Genomic DNA, 21,382 nt, shown 5'->3' with positions numbered 1-21,382 from the left:
ATAGGGACCCTATAGGGAGCTCCATATAGACCCATAGGACCCCATAGGACCCCATAAGACCCCATATACCCCATATCCCCCCATACACCCCATATACCCCATATCCCCCCTCCCCCCCATCTCCTCTCACCGCCCCTCAGCGCCGCCGCCCCGTTCCCTTCCTCACTTCCGCCTCCGCGCACTGACTCCACCCCCTCTCTCCTCCCCCGACCAATCACAGGCGGCGAGAGGCGGGACCTCCCTCCATTTTCTCTTTCCATTGGCTGCTCCGATTGCCTCTCTCCTCCTTTGACCAATCACAGTCGGCGAGAGGCGGGACCTCCCTCCCTCTTCTCTTTTCATTGGCTGTACCGACTGCTCGTCTTGCAATCCGGCGTTCCTATTGGAGGAGAGTAAGTAAAGCGGGAAGTTCGCGGCGGGCGGGTTTCACTGAGGTAAATGGAGTCGGAGCGACCGGAGCGAGAGATCGGAACCGAACCGGAACCGGAACCGGAACCGGAACCGGAACCGGAAGCGAAGAGATGGAGCGGCTGTATGAAGTGCGGAGACCGGGGTAGAGGTAGGCCGCGATAGGCCTCAATGGGGCTCAATGGGGCTCAATGGGCCTCTATGGGATTCTATGGGGCTCAGTGGGATTCTATGGGGCTCAATGGGATCCTATGGGGCTCAGTGGGGCTCTATGGGATCCTATGGGGCTCTATGGGATCCTATGGGGTTCTATGGGCATCTATGGGGTCCTATGGGGCTCTATGGGTTTCTATGGGGCTCTATGGGGCTCAGTGGGTCTCTATGGGGCTCTATGGGATCCTATGGGATTCTATGGGGATCTATGGGGCTTCTATGGGTGTCTATGGGGCTCTATGGGAGTCTATGGGGTTCTGTGGGGCTCAGTGGGGTTCTATGGGATCCTATGGGCCTCTATGGGGCTCTATGGGATCCTATGGGGCTCTATGGGCCACAATGGGATTCTATGGGCCGCAATAGGAGTCTATGGGGCTCTATGGGATTCTATGGGGATCTATGGGCCTCAATGGGATTCTATGGGCCTCTATGGGGCTCTATGGTCCTCAATAGGAGTCTATGGGCCTCTATGGGGCTCTATGGGGCTCAGTGGGAGTCTATGGGGATCTATGGGATTCAATGGGGCTCTATGGGCCGCAATAGGAGTCTATGGGGCTCTATGAGATCCTATGGGGCTCTATGGGGCTCAGTGGGAGTCTATGGGGTTCTATGGGGCTCAGTGGGATTCTATGGGGCTCAATGGGGCTCTATGGGGCTCAGTAGGCCTCTATGGGCCGCAATAGGAGTCTATGGGGGTCAGTAGGCCTCTATGGGGTCCTATGGGGCTCTATGGGGTCCTATGGGACTCTATGGGATCCTATGGGGTTCTATGGGGCTCAGTAGGCCTCTATGGGGCTCTATGGGATCCTATGGGGTTCTATGGGATTCTATGGGCCCTATGGGAGTCTATGGGGCCCTATGGGAGTCTATGGTGCCCTATGGGAGTCTATGGGAGTCTATGGGGCTCTATGGGGCTCAGTGGGATTCTATGGGGCTCAATGGGGCTCTATGGGGGTCAGTAGGCCTCTATGGGGCTTAATGGGATTCTATGGGCCTGTATGGGCCTCTATGGGGATAAATGGGCTTCAATGGGGCTCTATGGGGCTCTATGGGCTTCTATGGGGCTCTATGGGGCTCAGTGGGCCTCTATGGGGGTCTGTAGGCCTCTATGGGGCTCTATGGGAACCTATGGGGCTCAATGGGATTCAATGGGGCTCTATGGGGCTCTATGGGATTCTATGGGGCTCTATGGGGCTCAGTGGGCCTCTATGGGGCTCAATGGGATCCTATGGGGCTCAGTGGGGCTCTATGGGATCCTATGGGGTTCTATGGGGCTCTATGGGGCTCTGTGGGATCCTATGGGGCTCTATGGGATTCTATGGGGCTCAGTGGGGCTCTATGGGGCTCAGTAGGCCTCTATGGGCCTCTATGGGGCTCTATGGGATCCTATGGGGCTCTATGGGATTCTATAGGCCTCTATGGGGCTCTATGGGGATAAATGGGATTCTATGGGGCTCTATGGGCCTCTATGGGGCTCAGTAGGCCTCTATGGGATCCTATGGGGCTCTATGGGGCTCTATGGGATCCTATTAGATCCTATGGGGCTCAGTAGGCCTCTATGGGGCTCTATGGGATCCTATGGGGCTCTATGGGGCTCAGTAGGCTTCTATGGGATCCTATGGGGCTCTATGGGATCCTATGGGGCTCTATGGGATCCTATGGGGCTCTATGGGGCTCAGTGGGTCTCTATGGGGCTCACTGGGCCTCTATGGGCCTCTATGGGGCTCTATGAGATTCTATGGGGTTCTGTGGGGCTCAGTGGGGTTCTATGGGATCCTATGGGGCTCTATGGGATTAAATGGGGCTCTATGGGATCCTATGGGGCTCTATGGGATCCTATGGGGCTCTGGGCCTTTATGGGGCTCTGTGGGGCTCAATGGGCCACAATGGGATTCTATGGGGCTCTATGGGGCTCTATGGGATCCTATGGGGGTCAGTAGGCCTCTATGGGGCTCTATGGGATCCTATGGGGTTCTATGGGGCTCTATGGGGTTCAGTGGGGTTCTATGGGCCTCCATGGGGCCTCTATGGGATCCTATGGGGCTCTATGGGATCCTATGGGGCTCTATGGGCCACAATGGGATTCTATGGGCCGCAATAGGAGTCTATGGGGCTCTATGGGATTCTATGGGGATCTATGGGCCTCAATGGGATTCTATGGGCCTCTATGGGGCTCTATGGTCCTCAATAGGAGTCTATGGGCCTCTATGGGGCTCTATGGGGCTCAGTGGGGTTCTATGGGGATCTATGGGATCCTATGGGGCTCTATGGGATCCTATGGGTCTCTATGGGGCTCAGTAGGCCTCTATGGGGCTCTATGGGATCCTATGGGGTTCTATGGGATTCTATGGGGCCCTATGGGAGTCTATGGGGCTCTATGGGGCTCAGTGGGATCCTATGGGGCTCAATGGGGCTCTATGGGGCTCAGTAGGCCTCTATGGGGCTCTATGGGATCCTATGGGGCTCTATGGGGCTCAGTAGGCCTCTATGGGGCTCTATGGGGGTCAGTAGGCCTCTATGGGGATCTATGGGGCTCTATGGGAGTCTATGGGGGTCAGTGGGGGTCTATGGAGCTCAATGGGGCTCTATGGGATCCTATGGGTCTCAGTGGGTTTCTATGGGGCTCTATGGAATCCTATGGGATTCTATGGGGATTCAATGGGGCTCTATGGGATTCTATGGGGCTCTATGGGGCCCTATGGGATCCTATGGGGCTCTATGGGATCCTATGGGGTTCTATGGGATCCTGTGGGGTTCTATGGGTCTCTATGGGGCTCAGTGGGATTCTATGGGTCTCTATGGGGCTCAGTGGGGTTCTATGGGCCTCTATGGGATCCTATGGGGCTCTATGGGATCCTATGGGGCTCAGTGGGGCTCTATGGGGCTCAGTGGGGTTCTATGGGGCTCTATGGGAGTCTATGGGGCTCTATGAAAGTCTATGGGGCTCTATGGGATTCTATGGGGCTCAGTGGGATTCTAAGGGCCTCTATGGGCCTCTATGGGGCTCTATGGGAGTCTATGGGGCTCTATGGGGTTCTATGGGGCCCTATGGGATTCTATGGGATTCTATGGGGCTCCATGGGGCTCTATGGGGCTCTATGGGGGTCAGTAGGCCTCTATGGGATCCTATGGGGCTCTATGTGATCCTATGGGGGTCAGTAGGCCTCTATGGGGCTCTATGGGATCCTATGGGGCTCTATGGGGCTCAGTAGGCCTCTATGGGGCTCTATGGGGGTCAGTAGGCCTCTATGGGATCCTATGGGGCTCTATGGGATCCTATGGGGCTCTATGGGGCTCAGTGGGCCTCTATGGGATCCTGTGGGGCTCTATGGGATCCTATGGGGCTCAGTGGGGCTCAATGGGGCTCTATGGGATTCTATGGGGCTCTATGGGATTCTATGGGGCTCAATGGGATTCTATGGGGCTCTATGGGATTCTATGGGGCTCTATGGGATTCTATGGGGCCCTATGGGAGTCTATGGGGCTCTATGGGAGTCTATGGGGCTCTATGGGAGTCTATGGGGCTCTATGGGACTCTATGGGGCTCTATGGGGTCCTATGGGGCTCAATGGGGTCCTATGGGGCTCAATGGGGTCCTATGGGGCTCTATGGGGCTCTATGGGATTCTATAGGCCTCTATGGGGCTCTATGGGATCCTATGGGGCTCTATGGGCCACAATGGGATTCTATGGGCCGCAATAGGAGTCTATGGGGCTCTATGGGATTCTATGGGGATCTATGGGCCTCAATGGGATTATATGGGCCTCTATGGGGCTCTATGGTCCTCAATAGGAGTCTATGGGCCTCTATGGGGCTCTATGGGGCTCAGTGGGGTTCTATGGGGATCTATGGGATCCTATGGGGCTCTATGGGATCCTATGGGTCTCTATGGGGCTCAGTAGGCCTCTATGGGGCTCTATGGGATCCTATGGGGTTCTATGGGATTCTATGGGGCCCTATGGGAGTCTATGGGGCCCTATGGGAGTCTATGGGGCTCTATGGGGCTCAGTGGGATTCTATGGGGCTCAATGGGGCTCTATGGGGGTCAGTAGGCCTCTATGGGGCTTAATGGGATTCTATGGGCCTGTATGGGCCTCTATGGGGATAAATGGGATTCAATGGGGCTCTATGGGGCTCTATGGGCTTCTATGGGGCTTCTATGGGGCTCAGTGGGCCTCTATGGGGCTCAATGGGATCCTATGGGGCTCAGTGGGGCTCTATGGGATCCTATGGGGTTCTATGGGCCTGGGCTCAGTGGGGCTCTATGGGATTCTATGGGGCTCTATGGGATCCTATGGGGCTCTATGGGGTTCTATGGGCCTCTGTGGGATCCTATGGGGCTCTATGGGATCCTCTGGGGTTCTATGGGCATCTATGGGGCTCAATGGGGCTCTATGGGATTCTATGGGGCTCTATGGGATCCTATGGGATTCTATGGGGCTCAGTGGGATTCTATGGGGCTCTATGGGGCTCTATGAGATTCTATGGGGCCTCAATGGGCCTCTATGGGGCTCAATGGGATTTTATGGGGCTCTATGGGGCTCTATGGGCCTTAATGGGCCTCTGTGGGAATCTATGGGGCTCAATGGGCCTCTATGGGGCTTAGTGGGATTCTATAGGGCTCTATGGGGCTCTATGGGGCTCTATGGGGTTCAATGGGATTCTATGGGCATCTATGGGGCTCTATGGACCTCTATGGGGTTCTGTCGGCCTCAGTGGGATTCTATGGGGCTCAATGGGGCTTAATGGGATTCTATGGGTCTCTATGGGGCTCAGTGGGCCTCTATGTGATCCTATGGGGGTCAGTAGGCCTCTATGGGGCTCTATGGGATCCTATGGGGCTCTATGGGATCCTATGGGGATCTATGGGATTAAATGGGGCTCTATGGGCCGCAATAGGAGTCTATGGGGCTCTATGAGATCCTATGGGGCTCTATGGGGCTCAGTGGGAGTCTATGGGGTTCTATGGGGCTCAGTGGGATTCTATGGGGCTCTATGGGGCTCTATGGGGCTCAGTAGGCCTCTATGGGCCGCAATAGGAGTCTATGGGGGTCAGTAGGCCTCTATGGGGTCCTATGGGGCTCTATGGGGTCCTATGGGGCTCTATGGGGTCCTATGGTGCTCTATGGGATCCTATGGGGCTCTATGGGATCCTATGGGTCTCTATGGGGCTCTATGGGATTCTATGGGGCCCTATGGGAGTCTATGGGGCCCTATGGGAGTCTATGGGAGTCTATGGGGCTCTATGGGGCTCAGTGGGATTCTATGGGGCTCAATGGGGCTCTATGGGGGTCAGTAGGCCTCTGTGGGGCTTAATGGGATTCTATGGGCCTGTATGGGCCTCTATGGGGATAAATGGGATTCAATGGGGCTCTATGGGGCTCTATGGGCTTCTATGGGGCTCTATGGGGCTCAGTGGGCCTCTATGGGGCTCAATGGGATCCTATGGGGCTCAGTGGGGCTCTATGGGATCCTATGGGGTTCTATGGGCCTGGGCTCAGTGGGGCTCTATGGGATTCTATGGGGCTCTATGGGATCCTATGGGGCTCTATGGGGTTCTATGGGCCTCTGTGGGATTCTATGGGGCTCTATGGGATCCTCTGGGGTTCTATGGGCATCTATGGGGCTCACTGGGGCTCTATGGGATCCTATGGGGCTCTATGGGATCCTATGGGGTTCTATGGGGCTCAGTGGGATTCTATGGGGCCTCAATGGGCCTCTATGGGGCTCAATGGGATTTTATGGGGCTCTATGGGGCTCTATGGGCCTTAATGGGCCTCTGTGGGAATCTATGGGGCTCAATGGGCCTCTATGGGGCTTAGTGGGATTCTATAGGGCTCTATGGGGCTCTATGGGGTTCAATGGGATTCTATGGGCATCTATGGGGCTCTATGGACCTCTATGGGGTTCTGTCGGCCTCAGTGGGATTCTATGGGGCTCAATGGGGCTTAATGGGATTCTATGGGGCTCTATGGGATCCTATGGGGCTCTATGGGCCACAATGGGATTCTATGGGCCGCAATAGGAGTCTGTGGGGCTCTATGAGATCCTATGGGGCTCTGTGGGGCTCAGTGGGAGTCTATGGGGTTCTATGGGGCTCAGTGGGATTCTATGGGGCTCAATGGGGCTCTATGGGGCTCAGTAGGCCTCTATGGGCCGCAATAGCAGTCTATGGGGTCCTATGGGGCTCTATGGGGTCCTATGGGGCTCTATGGGGTCCTATGGGTCTCTATGGGGCTCAGTAGGCCTCTATGGGGCTCTATGGGATCCTATGGGGTTCTATGGGATTCTATGGGGCCCTATGGGCCTCAATGGGCCTCTATGGGGCTCTATGGGGCTCAGTGGGATTCTATGGGCCTCTATGGGGTTCTATGGGCCTCTATGAGATTCTATGGGGCTCTGTGGGATTCTATGGGATTCTATGGGGCTCAATGGGCCTCTATGGGGCTCAATGGGCCTCTATGGGATTCTATGGGGCTCAATGGGGCTCTATGGGGCTCAGTGGGATTCTATGGGCCTCTATGGGGCTCAATGGGCGTCTATGGGCCTCTATGACCCACAGCCCCATAGACATCCATTGACCCCCATCTATTGACCCACAGCCCCATAGACATCCATTGACCCACAGCCCCATAGACATCCATTGACCCACAGCCCCATTGACCCACAGCCCCATAGACATCCATTGACCCCCATCTATTGACCCACAGCCCCATAGACATCCATTGACCCACATCTCCATAGACATCCATTGACCCACATCTCCATAGACATCCATTGACCCACAGCCCCATAGACATATATTGACCCACAGCCCCATAGACATATATTGACCCACTGCCCCATAGACATCCATTGACCCACAGCCCCATAGACATATATTGACCCACTGCCCCATAGACATCCATTGACCCCCATCTATTGACCCACAGCCCCATAGACATAAATTGACCCACAGCCCCATAGACATCCATTGACCCCCATCTATTGACCCACAGCCCCATAGACATCCATTGACCCACATCCATTGACCCACAGCCGCATAGACATCCATTGACCCACATCCATTGACCCACAGCCCCATAGACATATATTGACCCACAGCCCCATAGACATATATTGACCCACAGCCCCATAGACAGCCATTGACCCACAGCCCCATAGACAGGCATTGACCCACATCTCCATTGACATCCATTGACCCACAGCCCCATAGACATCCATTGACCCCCATCCATTGACCCACATCTCCATAGACATCCATTGACCCACAGCCCCATAGACATCCATTGACCCACAGCCCCATAGACATCCATTGACCTCCATCTATTGACCCACAGCCCCATAGACAACCATTGACCCACATCTCCATAGACATCCATTGACCCACAGCCCCATTGACCCACAGCCCCATAGACATCCATTGACCCACATCTCCATTGACATCCATTGACCCACAGCCCCATTGACATCCATTGACCCACAGCCCCATAGACATCCATTGACCCCCATGTATTGACCCACGGCTCCATAGACATCCATTGACCCACATCCATTGACCCACAGCCCCATAGACATCCATTGACCCTCAGCCCCATAGACATATATTGACCCACAGCCCCATAGACAGCCATTGACCCACAGCCCCATAGACAGGCATTGACCCACATCTCCATTGACATCCATTGACCCACAGCCCCATAGACATCCATTGACCCCCATCCATTGACCCTCAGCCCCATAGACATATATTGACCCACTGCCCCATAGACATCCATTGACCCACAGCCCCATTGACCCACAGCCCCATAGACATCCATTGACCCACTGCCCCATAGACATCCATTGACCCACAGCCCCATTGACCCACGGCCCCATAGACATATATTGACCCACTGCCCCATAGACATCCATTGACCCACAGCCCCATAGACATATATTGACCCACAGCCCCATAGACATCCATTGACCCACAGCCCCATAGACATCCATTGACCCACAGCCCCATAGACATATATTGACCCACAGCCCCATAGACATCCATTGACCCACAGCCCCATAGACATATATTGACCCACAGCCCCATAGACATCCATTGACCCCCATCCATTGACCCACAGCTCCATAGACATCCATTGACCCACAGCCCCATAGACATGAATTGACCCACAGCCCCATAGACATCGATTGACCCACAGCCCCATAGACATCCATTGACCCCCATCCATTGACCCACAGCCCCATAGACATCCATTGACCCACAGCCCCATAGACATCCATTGACCCACAGCCCCATTGACCCACATCTCCATAGACATCCATTGACCCCCATCTATTGACCCACAGCCCCATAGCCATAAATTGACCCCCATCCATTGACCCACAGCCCCATAGACATCCATTGACCCTCAGCCCCATAGACATATATTGACCCACAGCCCCATAGACATATATTGACCCATATCTCCATAGACATCCATTGACCCACAGCCCCATAGACATCCATTGACCCACAGCCCCATTGACCCACAGCTCCATAGACATAAATTGACCCCCATCCATTGACCCACATCTCCATAGACATCCATTGACCCACAGCCCCATAGACATATATTGACCCACTGCCCCATAGACATAAATTGACCCCCATCCATTGACCCACAGCCCCATAGACATCCATTGACCCCCATCTATTGACCCACGGCTCCATAGACATCCATTGACCCACATCCATTGACCCACAGCCCCATAGACATCCATTGACCCACTGCCCCATAGACATCCATTGACCCACATCTCCATAGACATCCATTGACCCTCAGCCCCATAGAAATCCATTGACCCACTGCCCCATAGACAGCCATTGACCCACAGCTCTATAGACATCCATTGACCCACATCTATTGACCCACAGCCCCATAGACATCCATTGACCCACAGCCCCATAGACATCCATTGACCCACATCTCCATTGACATCCATTGACCCACAGCCCCATAGACATCCATTGACCCACAGCCCCATTGACCCACAGCCCCATAGACATCCATTGACCCACATCTCCATTGACATCCATTGACCCTCAGCCCCATAGACATATATTGACCCACAGCCCCATAGACAGCCATTGACCCACAGCCCCATAGACATCCATTGACCCACATCCATTGACCCACAGCCCCATAGACATCCATTGACCCACAGCCCCATTGACCCACAGCCCCATAGACATCCATTGACCCACATCTCCATTGACATCCATTGACCCTCAGCCCCATAGACATATATTGACCCACAGCCCCATAGACAGCCATTGACCCACAGCCCCATAGACATCCATTGACCCACATCCATTGACCCACAGCCCCATAGACATCCATTGACCCACATCCATTGACCCACAGCCCCATAGACATCCATTGACCCTCAGCCCCATAGACATATATTGACCCACAGCCCCATAGACAGCCATTGACCCACAGCCCCATAGACAGGCATTGACCCACATCTCCATTGACATCCATTGACCCACAGCCCCATAGACATCCATTGACCCCCATCCATTGACCCTCAGCCCCATAGACATATATTGACCCACTGCCCCATAGACATCCATTGACCCACAGCCCCATTGACCCACAGCCCCATAGACATCCATTGACCCACTGCCCCATAGACATCCATTGACCCACAGCCCCATTGACCCACGGCCCCATAGACATATATTGACCCACTGCCCCATAGACATCCATTGACCCACAGCCCCATAGACATATATTGACCCACAGCCCCATAGACATCCATTGACCCACAGCCCCATAGACATCCATTGACCCACAGCCCCATAGACATATATTGACCCACAGCCCCATAGACATCCATTGACCCCCATCCATTGACCCACAGCTCCATAGACATCCATTGACCCACAGCCCCATAGACATGAATTGACCCACAGCCCCATAGACATCGATTGACCCACAGCCCCATAGACATCCATTGACCCCCATCTATTGACCCACAGCCCCATAGACATCCATTGACCCACAGCCCCATTGACCCACATCTCCATAGACAGCCATTGACCCACAGCCCCATAGACATCCATTGACCCACATCTATTGACCCACAGCCCCATAGACATCCATTGACCCCCTTCCATTGACCCACATCTCCATAGACATCCATTGACCCCCATCCATTGACCCACATCTCCATTGACATCCATTGACCCACAGCCCCATAGACATCCATTGACCCACATCTCCATTGACATCCATTGACCCACGGCCCCATAGACATCCATTGACCCCCATCTATTGACCCACAGCCCCATAGACATCCATTGACCCCCATCCATTGACCCACATCTCCATAGACATCCATTGACCCCCATCTACTGACCCACAGCCCCATAGACATCCATTGACCCACATCTATTGACCCACAGCCCCATAGACACCTCGGGGACCCCCATTTCCGTTTCCTATTGCCCCCTTTATGTCTTAGAGGCCTCCTTTCGTCCCTATGGGGTCTATGGGGTCTATGGGGGGCCTATGTGGGACATAGGGGTCTATGGGGTCTCTGTGGGGTCTATGTGGGGTCTATGGGTCTATGGGGTCAACAGGCAGTCTGTGGGGTCTATGGTGGTTCTATGGGGCCAACAGGGGGTTTATGGGGGATCTATGGGACCAATAGGGGGTCTGTGGGGCCATCAGGGGGCCTACTGGGGTCTATGGGGCCTACGGGGGTCTATCGGGTCTATGGGGGGATCTATGGGGTCTATGGGGGGGTCTATGGGGTCTACAGTGGGTCTATGGGGTCTACGGGGGGTTTATGGGGTCTACGGGGGGTCTATGGGGTCTATGGGTGGTCTATGGGGTCTATGGAGCCAACAGGAGGTCTATGGAGTCTATGGGTGATCTATGGGGTCTATGGGGCCAACGGGGAGTCTATGGGGTCTATGGGGGGTCTGTGGGGTCTATGGGGTTTCTATGGGGTCTATGGGTGTTCTATGGGGTCTATGGGGTCTATGGGGCCAACGGGGTCTATGGGGTCTATGGTGGGTCTATGGGGTCTATGGGGGATCTATGGGTCTATTGGTGGTCTATGGGATCTATGGGGCCAACAGTAGGTCTATGGGGTCTATGGGTGGTCTATGGGTCTATGGGTGGTCTCTGGGGTCTACGATGGGTCTATGGGTCTATGGGGTCTACGGGGGGGTCTATGGGTCTATGGGTGCTCTATGGGGTCTATGGGGGTTCTATGGAGTCTATGGGTGGTCTACGGGTCTATGGGTGGTCTATGGGGTCTATGGGGCCAACAGTAGGTCTATGGGGTCTATGGGTGGTCTATGGGGTCTATGGGGTTCTATGGGTCTATGGGGTCAACAGTAGGTCTATGGGGTCTATGGGTGGTCTATGGGGTCTATGGGTGGTCTATGGGGTCTACGGGGGGTCTTTGGGGTCTATGGGGGGGTCTATGGGGTCTACAGTGGGTCTATGGGGTCTACGGGGGGTTTATGGGGTCTATGGGTCTATGGGTGGTCTATGGGGTCTGTGGGGCCAACAGGAGGTCTATGGGGTCTATGGGTGGTCTATGGGGTCTATGGGGCCGACAGGGTGTCTACGGGGTCTATGGGTAGTCTATGGCGGGTCTATGGGGGTTCTATGGGGGTTCTATGGGGTCTATAGGGGATCTATGGGGTCTATGGGTCTATGGGTGGTCTATGGGGTCTACGATGGGTCTATGGGGCCAACGGGAGGTCTATAAGGTCTATGGGTGGTCTATGGGGTCTATGGAGGGTCTATGGGGCCAACGGGGGGTCTGTGGGGTCTATGGGTCTATGGGTGGTCTATGGGGTCTACGACGGGTCTATGGGTCTATGGGGTCTACAGGAGGTCTATGGGGCCAACAGGGGGTCTATGGGGTCTATGGGTGGTCTATGGGGTCTATGGGGTTCTATGGGTCTATGGGGCCAACGGGGGGTCTATGGGGTCTATGGGTGGTCTATGGGGTCTATGGGTGCTCTATGGGGGTTCTATGGGGTCTATGGGGTCTATGGGTGGTCTACGGGTCTATGGGTGGTCTATGGGGTCTATGGGGCCAACAGGAGGTCTATGGGGTCTACGGGGGGTCTATGGGGTCTATGGGTTCTATGGGTGGTCTATGGGTCTATGGGGCCAACAGGAGGTCTATGGAGTCTATGGGTGGTCTATCGGGTCTACGGGGGGTCTATGGGGTCTACTGGGGGGTCTATGGATCTATGGGTGCTCTATGGGGTCTATGGGGGTTCTATGGGTCTATGGGGCCTATGGGTGGTCTACGGGTCTATGGGTGGTCTATGGGGTCTATGGGGTCTATTGGGCCAACAGGAGGTCTATGGGGTCTACGGTGGGTCTATGGGGTCAATGCTGGGTCTATGGTGTCTATGGGGTCTATGGGGTCTACGGGGGGTCTATGGGGTCTACTGGGGGTCTATGGGTCTATGGGTGGTCTATGGGGTCTATGGGTGCTCTATGGGTTCTATGGGTGGTCTATGGGGTCTATGGGGTGTACGAGGGGTCTATGGGGTCTACTGGGGGTCTATGGGTTTATGGGTGCTCTATGGGGTCTATGGGGGTTCTATGGAGTCTATGGGGTCTACGGGGGGTCTATGGGTCTATGGGTGGTCTATGGGGTCTATGGGGCCAACAGGAGGTCTATGGGGTCTGTGGGGTCTACGGGGGGTCTATGGGGACAACAGTAGATCTATGGGATCTATGGGTGGTCTATGGGGTCTATGGGGTCAACAGTAGGTCTATGGGGTCTATGGGTGGTCTATGGGGTCTATGGGGTCTACGGTGGGTTTATGGGGTCCCTCTCACCCCATAACCTCTCCCTCTCCCTCAACCTCTCCAACAGGGGATGTTCCAGCTCATACGTCCTCCCCCCATAGACCAAATGGGTCGGGCTCTCCCCATCCCCTGCCCCATAGCGGAACCCATCGCCCCATAGCTCCACCAAGGCCGACGTCACCAACCCCATCCCACCTCCCCCTTGGGGTCCCGGATGTTAAACCCTCCCATTGGGCGGCCAATAAGTCAACGCTTGGAGTTGGAAGGGAGTCTATTGGGTCTATGGGGGATCTATGGGGTCTATGGGGGATCTGTGGGGTCTATGGGGGTTCTATGGGGTCTATGGGGGGTCTATGGGTCTATGGGGCCAACAGGGGGTCTATGGGGTCTATGGGTGGTCTATAGGGTCTATGGGGTCTACGGGGGGTCTATGGGGTCTACTGGGGGTCTATGGGTGCTCTATGGGGTCTATGGGTGGTCTATGGGGTCTATGGGGGTTCTGTGGGGTCTATGGGGGTTCTATGGGGTCTATGGGTGTTCTATGGGGTCTATGGGGTCTATGGGGCCAACGGGGTCTACGGGGTCTATGGTGGGTCTATGGGGTCTACGGGGGATCTATGGGTCTATGGGTGGTCTATGGGGTCTATGGGGCCAACAGTAGGTGTATGGGGTCTATGGGGTCTACGGTGGGTTTATGGGGTCCCTCTCGCCCCATAACCTCTCCCTCTCCCTCAATCTCTCCAATAGGGGATGTTCCAGCTCATACATCCTCCCGCCCCACATGAAATGGGTCGGGCTCTCCCCATCCCCTGCCCCATAGCGGAACCCATCGCCCCATAGCTCCACCAAGGCCGACGTCACCAACCCCATCCCACCTCCCCCTTGGGGTCCCGGATGATAAACCCTCCCATTGGGCGGCCAATAAGTCAACGCTTGGGGTTGGAAGGGCACGACCAATCGGCTGCCTCCGTTGCAGTAGGACAGTAGAGGTCTATCGGGTCCGTTGTCTCCATCCAGGAGCCGGTTGAAGTTGGGTCTATGGGGGATCTATGGGGTCTATGGGGGATCTATGGGGTCTATGGGGGATCTATGGGGTCTATGGGTGGTCTATGGGTCTATGGGGCCAACAGGGGGTCTATGGGGTCTATGGGGCCAACAGGAGGTCTATGGAGTCTATGGGTGCTCTATGGGGTCTATGGGGGTTCTATGGGGTCTATGGGGTCTATGGGTGGTCTATGGGGTCTATGGGTAGTCTATGGGTCTATGGGGTCTACGGTGGGTCTATGGGGTCTATGGGGTCTATGGGTGGTCTATGGGGTCTATGGGGTCTACGGGGGATCTATGGGGTCTATGGGGGTTCTATGGGTCTATGGGGCCAACAGGAGGTCTATGGGGTCTACGATGGGTCTATGGGGTCTATGGGTGGTCTATGGGTGGTCTATGGGGTCTATGGGGTCTACGGTGGGTTCATGGGGTCCCTCTCACCCCATAACCTCTCCCTCTCCCTCAACCTCTCCAATAGGGGATGTTCCAGCTCATACATCCTCCCGCCCCACATGAAATGGGTCGGGCTCTCCCCATCCCCTGCCCCATAGCGGAACCCATCGCCCCATAGCTCCACCAAGGCCGACGTCACCAACCCCATCCCACCTCCCCCTTGGGGTCCCGGATGATAAACCCTCCCATTGGGCGGCCAATAAGTCAACGCTTGGGGTTGGAAGGGGGTCTATTGGGTCTATGGGGGATCTATGGGGTCTATTGGGTCTATGGGGTCTATGAAGGATCTATGGGGGATCTATGGGGTCTATGGGGGATCTATGGGGTCTATGGAGGATCTATGGGTTTATGGGGCCAACAGGGGGTCTATGGGGTCTATGAGTGGTCTATGGGGTCTATGGGGTCTACAGCGGGTATATGGGGTCTACTGGGAGTCTATGGATCTATGGGTGCTCTATGGGGTCTATGGGTGGTCTATGGGGTCTATGGGGGTTCTGTGGGGTCTATGGGGGTTCTATGGGGTCTATGGGTGTTCTATGGGGTCTATGGGGTCTATGGGGCCAACGGGGTCTACGGGGTCTATGGTGGGTCTATGGGGTCTACGGGGGATCTATGGGTCTATGGGTGGTCTATGGGGTCTATGGGGCCAACAGTAGGTCTATGGGGTCTATGGGTGGTCTATGGGGTCTATGGGTGGTCTATGGGGTCTACGATGGGTCTATGGGTCTATGGGGTCTACGGGGGGTCTATGGGGCCAACAGGAGGTCTATGGGGTCTACGGTGGGTTTATGGGGTCCCTCTCACCCCATAACCTCTCCCTCTCCCTCAATCTCTCCAATAGGGGATGTTCCAACTCATACATCCTCCCGCCCCACATGAAATGGGTCGGGCTCTCCCCATCCCCTGCCCCATAGCGGAACCCATCGCCCCATAGCTCCACCAAGGCCGACGTCACCAACCCCATCCCACCTCCCCCTTGGGGTCCCGGATGATAAACCCTCCCATTGGGCGGCCAATAAGTCAACGCTTGGGGTTGGAAGGGGGTCTATTGGGTCTATGGGGGATCTATGGGGTCTATGGGGGATCTGTGGGGTCTATGGGGGGTCTATGGGGTCTACGGGGGGTCTGTGGGTTCTACTGGGGGTCTATGGGTTTATGGGTGCTCTATGGGATCTACGGGGGTTCTATGGGGTCTATGGGGTCTATGGGTGGTCTACGGGTCTATGGGTGGTCTATAGGGTCTATGGGGCCAACAGGAGGTCTATGGGGTCTACGGTGGGTCTATGGGGTCAATCCTGGGTCTATGGGGTCTATGGGGTCTACGGGGGGGTCTATGGGTTTATGGGTGCTCTATAGGGTCTATGGGGGTTCTATGGGGTCTATGGGGTCTACGGGGGGTCTATGGGTCTATGGGTGGTCTATGGGGTCTATGGGGCCAACAGGTGGTCTATGGGGTCTACGGGGGGTCTACGGGGGGTCTATGGGTCTATGGGTGGTCTATGGGGTCTATGGGTGGTCTATGGGGTCTATGGGGCCAACAGGAGGTCTATGGGGTCTATGGGGGGTCTATGGGGTCTATGGGGTCTACGGTGGGTTCATGGGGTCCCTCTCACCCCATAACCTCTCCCTCTCCCTCAACCTCTCCAACAGGGGATGTTCCAGCTCATACATCCTCCCGCCCCACATGAAATGAGTCGGGCTCTCCCCATCCCCTGCCCCATAGCGGAACCCATCGCCCCATAGCTCCACCAAGGCCGACGTCACCAACCCCATCCCACCTCCCCCTTGGGGTCCCGGATGATAAACCCTCCCATTGGGCGGCCAATAAGTCAACGCTTGGGGTTGGAAGGGGGTCTATTGGGTCTATGGGGGATCTATGGGGTCTATGGGGGATCTGTGGGGTCTATGGGGGTTCTATGGGGTCTATGGGGTCTATGGGTGGTCTATGGGGTCTATGGGTAGTCTATGGGTCTATGGGGTCTACGGTGGGTCTATGGGGTCTATGGGGTCTATGGGTGGTCTATGGGGTCTATGGGGTCTACGGGGGATCTATGGGGTCTATGGGGGTTCTATGGGTCTACGGGGCCAACAGGAGGTCTATGGGGTCTACGATGGGTCTATGGGGTCTATGGGGTCTACGGTGGGTTTATGGGGTCCCTCTCACCCCATAACCTCTCCCTCTCCCTCAATCTCTCCAATAGGGGATGTTCCAGCTCATACATCCTCCCGCCCCACATGAAATGGGTCGGGCTCTCCCCATCCCCTGCCCCATAGCGGAACCCATCGCCCCATAGCTCCACCAAGGCCGACGTCACCAACCCCATCCCACCTCCCCCTTGGGGTCCCGGATGATAAACCCTCCCATTGGGCGGCCAATAAGTCAACGCTTGGGGTTGGAAGGGGGTCTATTGGGTCTATGGGGGATCTATGGGGTCTATGGGGGATCTGTGGGGTCTATGGGGCCAACAGGAGGTCTATGGGGTCTATGGGTGGTCTATGGGGGGGTCTATGGGGGGTCTATGGGGGATCTATGGGGTCTATGGGTTCTATGGGTGGTCTATGGGGTCTATGGGGTCTATGGGTGGTCTATGGGGTCTATGGGGTGTACGAGGGGTCTATGGGGTCTACTGGGAGTCTATGGGTCTATGGGTGCTCTATGGGGTCTATGGGGGTTCTATGGGGTCTATGGGGTCTATGGGTGGTCTACGAGTCTATGGGTGGTCTATGGGGTCTATGGGGCCAACAGGAGGTCTATGGGGTCTACGGTGGGTCTATGGGGTCTACGGGGTCTATGGGGGGTCTATGGGGTCTATGGGGTCTACGGTGGGTTTATGGGGTCCCTCTCGCCCCATAACCTCTCCCTCTCCCTCAACCTCTCCAATAGGGGATGTTCCAGCTCATACGTCCTCCCCCCATAGACCAAATGGGTCGGGCTCTCCCCATCCCCTGCCCCATAGCGGAACCCATCGCCCCATAGCTCCACCAAGGCCGACGTCACCAACCCCATCCCACCTCCCCCTTCTGGTCCCGGATGATAAACCCTCCCATTGGGCGGCCAATAAGTCAACGCTTGGGGTTGGAAGGGCACGACCAATCGGCTGCCTCCGTTGCAGTAGGACAGTAGAGCTCTATCGGGTCCATCCAGGAGCCGGTTGAAGACGATGGGCAGGTCCTGGCAGCTCACGAAGTTCCATTCGGGGCCGCAAAGGGAAACGAAGGGGAAGGAATCGACGTAACGACCCGACACGTTGGGTTGGAGGTGGAGGAAGAAGAAGGAGAGGAAACGCTCGTCTATAGGGGGGGATAATTAGGGGTTATTAGGGGTAATTAGGGGTAATTAGGGGGCAAATAGGGGGTAATTAGGTTAATTGGGGGTATTTAGGTCACTTAGGGGGTAAATAGGGGGTTAATTAGGTTAATTAGGGGGTTATTAGGGTAATTAGGGGGTAAATAGGGGGTTAATTAGCTTAATTATGGGGTTAATTAGCTTGACTGGGGGGTAATTAGGTCACTTAGTGGATAAATAGGGGGTTAATTAGGTTAATTAGGGGGTAATTAGGGCTAATTAGGGGGTAATTAGGTCACTTAGGGGGTAAATAGGGGGTTAATTAGGTTAATTAGGGGGTAAATAGGGAGTTAATGAGGTTAATTAGGGGGTAATTAGCTTGATTAGGGGGTTAATTAGGTTAATTAGGGGGTTATTAGGTCAATTAGGGGGTATATAGGGGGTTAATTAGGTTAATTAGGGGATTATTAGGTTAATTAGGGGGTATATAGGTCAATTAGGGGGTATATAGTGGGTAATTAGGTTAATTAGTGGGTTAATTAGGTTAATTGGGGGGTTAATTAGGTAAATTAGGGGGCAAATAGGGGGTTAATGAGGTTAATTAGGGGGTAATTAGCTTGATTAGGGGGTTAATTAGGTCAATTAGGGGGTAATTAGGTCACTTAGAGGGTAAATAGGGGGTTAATGAGGTTAATTAGGGGGTTATTAGGTTAATTAGGGGGCAAATATGGGGTTAATTGGGTTAATTAGGGGGTTAATTAGGTTAATTGGGGGGTAATTAGGTCAATTGGGGGGTAATTAGGTCAATTAGGAGGTAAATAGGGGGGTAATTAGCTTAATTAGGGGGTAATTAGGTCAATTAGGGGGTATATAGGAGGTTAATTAGGGTTAATTAGGGCTAATTAGGGGGTTAAGCTCACAAAGTTCCATTCGGGGCCGCAAAGGGAAACGAAGGGGAAGGAATCGACGTAACGACCCGACACGTTGGGACGGAGGCGGAGGAAGAAGAAGGAGAGGAAACGCTCGTCTATAGGGGGGGATAATTAGGGGTAATTAGGGGTAATTAGGGGTAATTAGGGGTAATTAGGTTAATTAGGGGATAAATAGGGGGGTAATTAGCTTGATTAGGGGGGTAATTAGGTCAATTAGGGGGTATATAGGGGGTAATTAGATTAATTAGGGGGTATATAGGTCAATTATGGGATAAATAGGGGGTTAATTAGCTTAATTAGGGAGTAATTAGGTCAATTAAGGGGTATATAGGGGGTAATTATGGGATAAATTAGGTTAATTAGGGGGTGAATAGGGGGTTAATTAGGTTAATTACGGGGTAATTAGCTTAATTGGAGGGTAATTAGGTCAATTAGGGGGTATATAGCGGGTAATTAGGTTAATTATGGGGTAATTAGGTCAATTAGGGGGTAGTTAGGGGGTTAATTAGGTCAATTAGGGGGTAATTAGGTTAATTAGAAAGTCAATATGGGGTTAATTAGCTTGAATAGGGGGTTCATTAGGGGATAATTAGGTTAATTATGGGGTAATTAGGTTAATTAGGGGTTAATGAGGTTCATAGGTTGGGTTGGAGGCCGCGGAAGAAGAAGGAGAGGAAACGCTCGTCTATGGGGGGGATAATTAGGGGTAATTAGGGCTAATTAGGGGGTAATTAGGGTTAATGAGGGGGGTAATTAGGTCAATTAGGGGGTAAATATGGGGTTAATTACATTAATTAGGGCTAATTAGGGGGTAATGAGGGACTTAATGAGTGTGTGGGGGTGTTAATGAGGAAATGTGGGGATAATTAGGTTAATTAGGGGATTAATAGGGGGGTTAATTAGGTTAATTATGGGGTAATTAGGTTAATTAGGGGATTAATAGGGGGGTTAATTAGGTTAATTAGGGGTTAGTTAGGTTAATTGGGGGGTTAAGTAGGGGGTTATTGAGTTATTAATCTTAATAACCCCCTAAAAAGACTAATTAGGGTTAATTAGGGGGGTAATTAGGTTAATTGGGGGGCAATTAGGTCACTTAGGGGGTAAAAAGGGGGTTAATTAGGTTAATTAGGGGCTAATTAGGGTTAATTAGGGGGTTAATGAGCTTAATAAGGGGGTTAATGAGGCTTCAATGGGGCGGCGGAAGAAGAAGGAGAGGGAACACTCGTCTATAGGGGGGATAATAGGGGTTAATGAGCTTAATTATGGGGTTAATGAGCTTAATTAGGGGCTAATGAGCTTAATTAGGGGTTAATTAACTTAATTAGGGGTTAATGAGGCTGTTAATGAGGTTAATTGTGTCCGTACCCTTAAAGCAAGTGGTGAAGTTCTTCACTTTGGCGTCATCCAGGAACAGCTGCGGGAACAGCCCATTGGACCCCATAGAACCCCATAGGACCCTATTGACCCCATAGGACCCCATTGACCCCATAGGACCCTATAGGACCCCATTCGTTGACCCCATAGGACCCCATTCACCCCATAGGACGCCATTGACCCCATAGGACCCAATAGGACCCCATAGGACTCCATTGACCTCATAGGACCCCATAGGACCCCATAGAACCCCATAGGACCCTATAGGTCCCCATTGACCCCATAGAACCCCTATATGACCCCATAGAACCCCATTGACCCCATAGGAGCCTATAGGACCCCATTCACCCCATAAGACCCCATTCATCCCATAGGACACTATAGGACCCCACTGACTCCATAGGACCTCATTGACCCCATAGGACCCTATAGGACCCCATAGGACCCTATAGGACCCCATTGACCCCATAGGACCCCATAGGACCCCATTGACCCCATAGGACCCTATAGGACCCCATTCACCCCATAGGACCCAATAGGACCCCATTGACACCATAGGACCCCATTGACCCCATAGGACCCCATAGAACCCCTATATGACCCCATAGAACCCCATTGACCCCATAGGACCCTATAGGACCCCATTGACCCCATAGGACCCTATAGGACTCCTATATGACCCCATAGGGACCCCATTGACCTCATAGGACCCCATTGACCCCATAGGACCCCCATTCACCCCATAGGACCCCATTGATCCCATAGGTCACCATTCACTCCATAGGACCCCATAGGAACCCATTGACCCCATAGGACCCCATTCACCCCATAGGACA

General features: G+C 53.9%; 1 protein-coding gene and 1 long non-coding RNA gene across 3 annotated transcripts; one reads left to right on the top strand and one right to left on the bottom strand.

Moving 5' to 3' along the window:
• Nucleotides 1-429: 429 nt before the first annotated feature.
• Nucleotides 430-16,271, top strand: LOC140248897 (uncharacterized). Its single transcript, XR_011902906.1, has 3 exons — nucleotides 430-559; nucleotides 13,525-15,619; nucleotides 15,719-16,271. It is a non-coding gene; the product is annotated as an uncharacterized lncRNA (long non-coding RNA).
• Nucleotides 16,272-16,471: 200 nt separating this feature from the next.
• Nucleotides 16,472-21,056, bottom strand: C2H8orf82 (chromosome 2 C8orf82 homolog). 2 transcript variants are annotated; one of them, XM_072330022.1, is made up of 2 exons: nucleotides 20,538-21,046; nucleotides 16,472-18,245 (listed from the first exon to the last, which is right to left on the bottom strand). In XM_072330022.1, the coding sequence occupies exons 1-2, from the start codon at nucleotides 20,659-20,661 to the stop codon at nucleotides 17,773-17,775; spliced, it is 597 nt and encodes a 198-aa protein (XP_072186123.1). In that variant the 5' UTR covers nucleotides 20,662-21,046; the 3' UTR covers nucleotides 16,472-17,772. The 2 variants fall into 2 exon arrangements, 1 of the variants encoding a protein (XP_072186123.1); XR_011902905.1 differs by lacking the exon at nucleotides 16,472-18,245 and adding an exon at nucleotides 19,161-19,267 and having other exon boundaries at nucleotides 20,538-21,056.
• Between the last annotated feature and the right edge of the window lie 326 nt (nucleotides 21,057-21,382).

This window comes from Excalfactoria chinensis, chromosome 2 (assembly GCF_039878825.1).
Source record: "Excalfactoria chinensis isolate bCotChi1 chromosome 2, bCotChi1.hap2, whole genome shotgun sequence".
In the NCBI taxonomy this organism is placed as follows: Eukaryota; Metazoa; Chordata; class Aves; order Galliformes; family Phasianidae; genus Excalfactoria; species Excalfactoria chinensis.
The sequence above is the reverse complement of the archived record's forward strand: the minus strand, read 5'-3'. Positions and strand labels throughout refer to the sequence as shown.

What these genes read in the sequence shown, in the direction of transcription:
- C2H8orf82 (XM_072330022.1), bottom strand. Translation starts at nt 20,661, where the DNA reads ATGGGGTCAATGGGGTCCTATGGGGTCAATAGGGTCCTATGGGGTTCT. An exon ending in CTTCACCACTTGCTTTAAGG is followed by an intron (nt 18,246 to 20,537) that starts GTACGGACACAA and finishes CCCCCCCTATAG; the next exon opens with ACGAGCGTTTCCTCTCCTTC.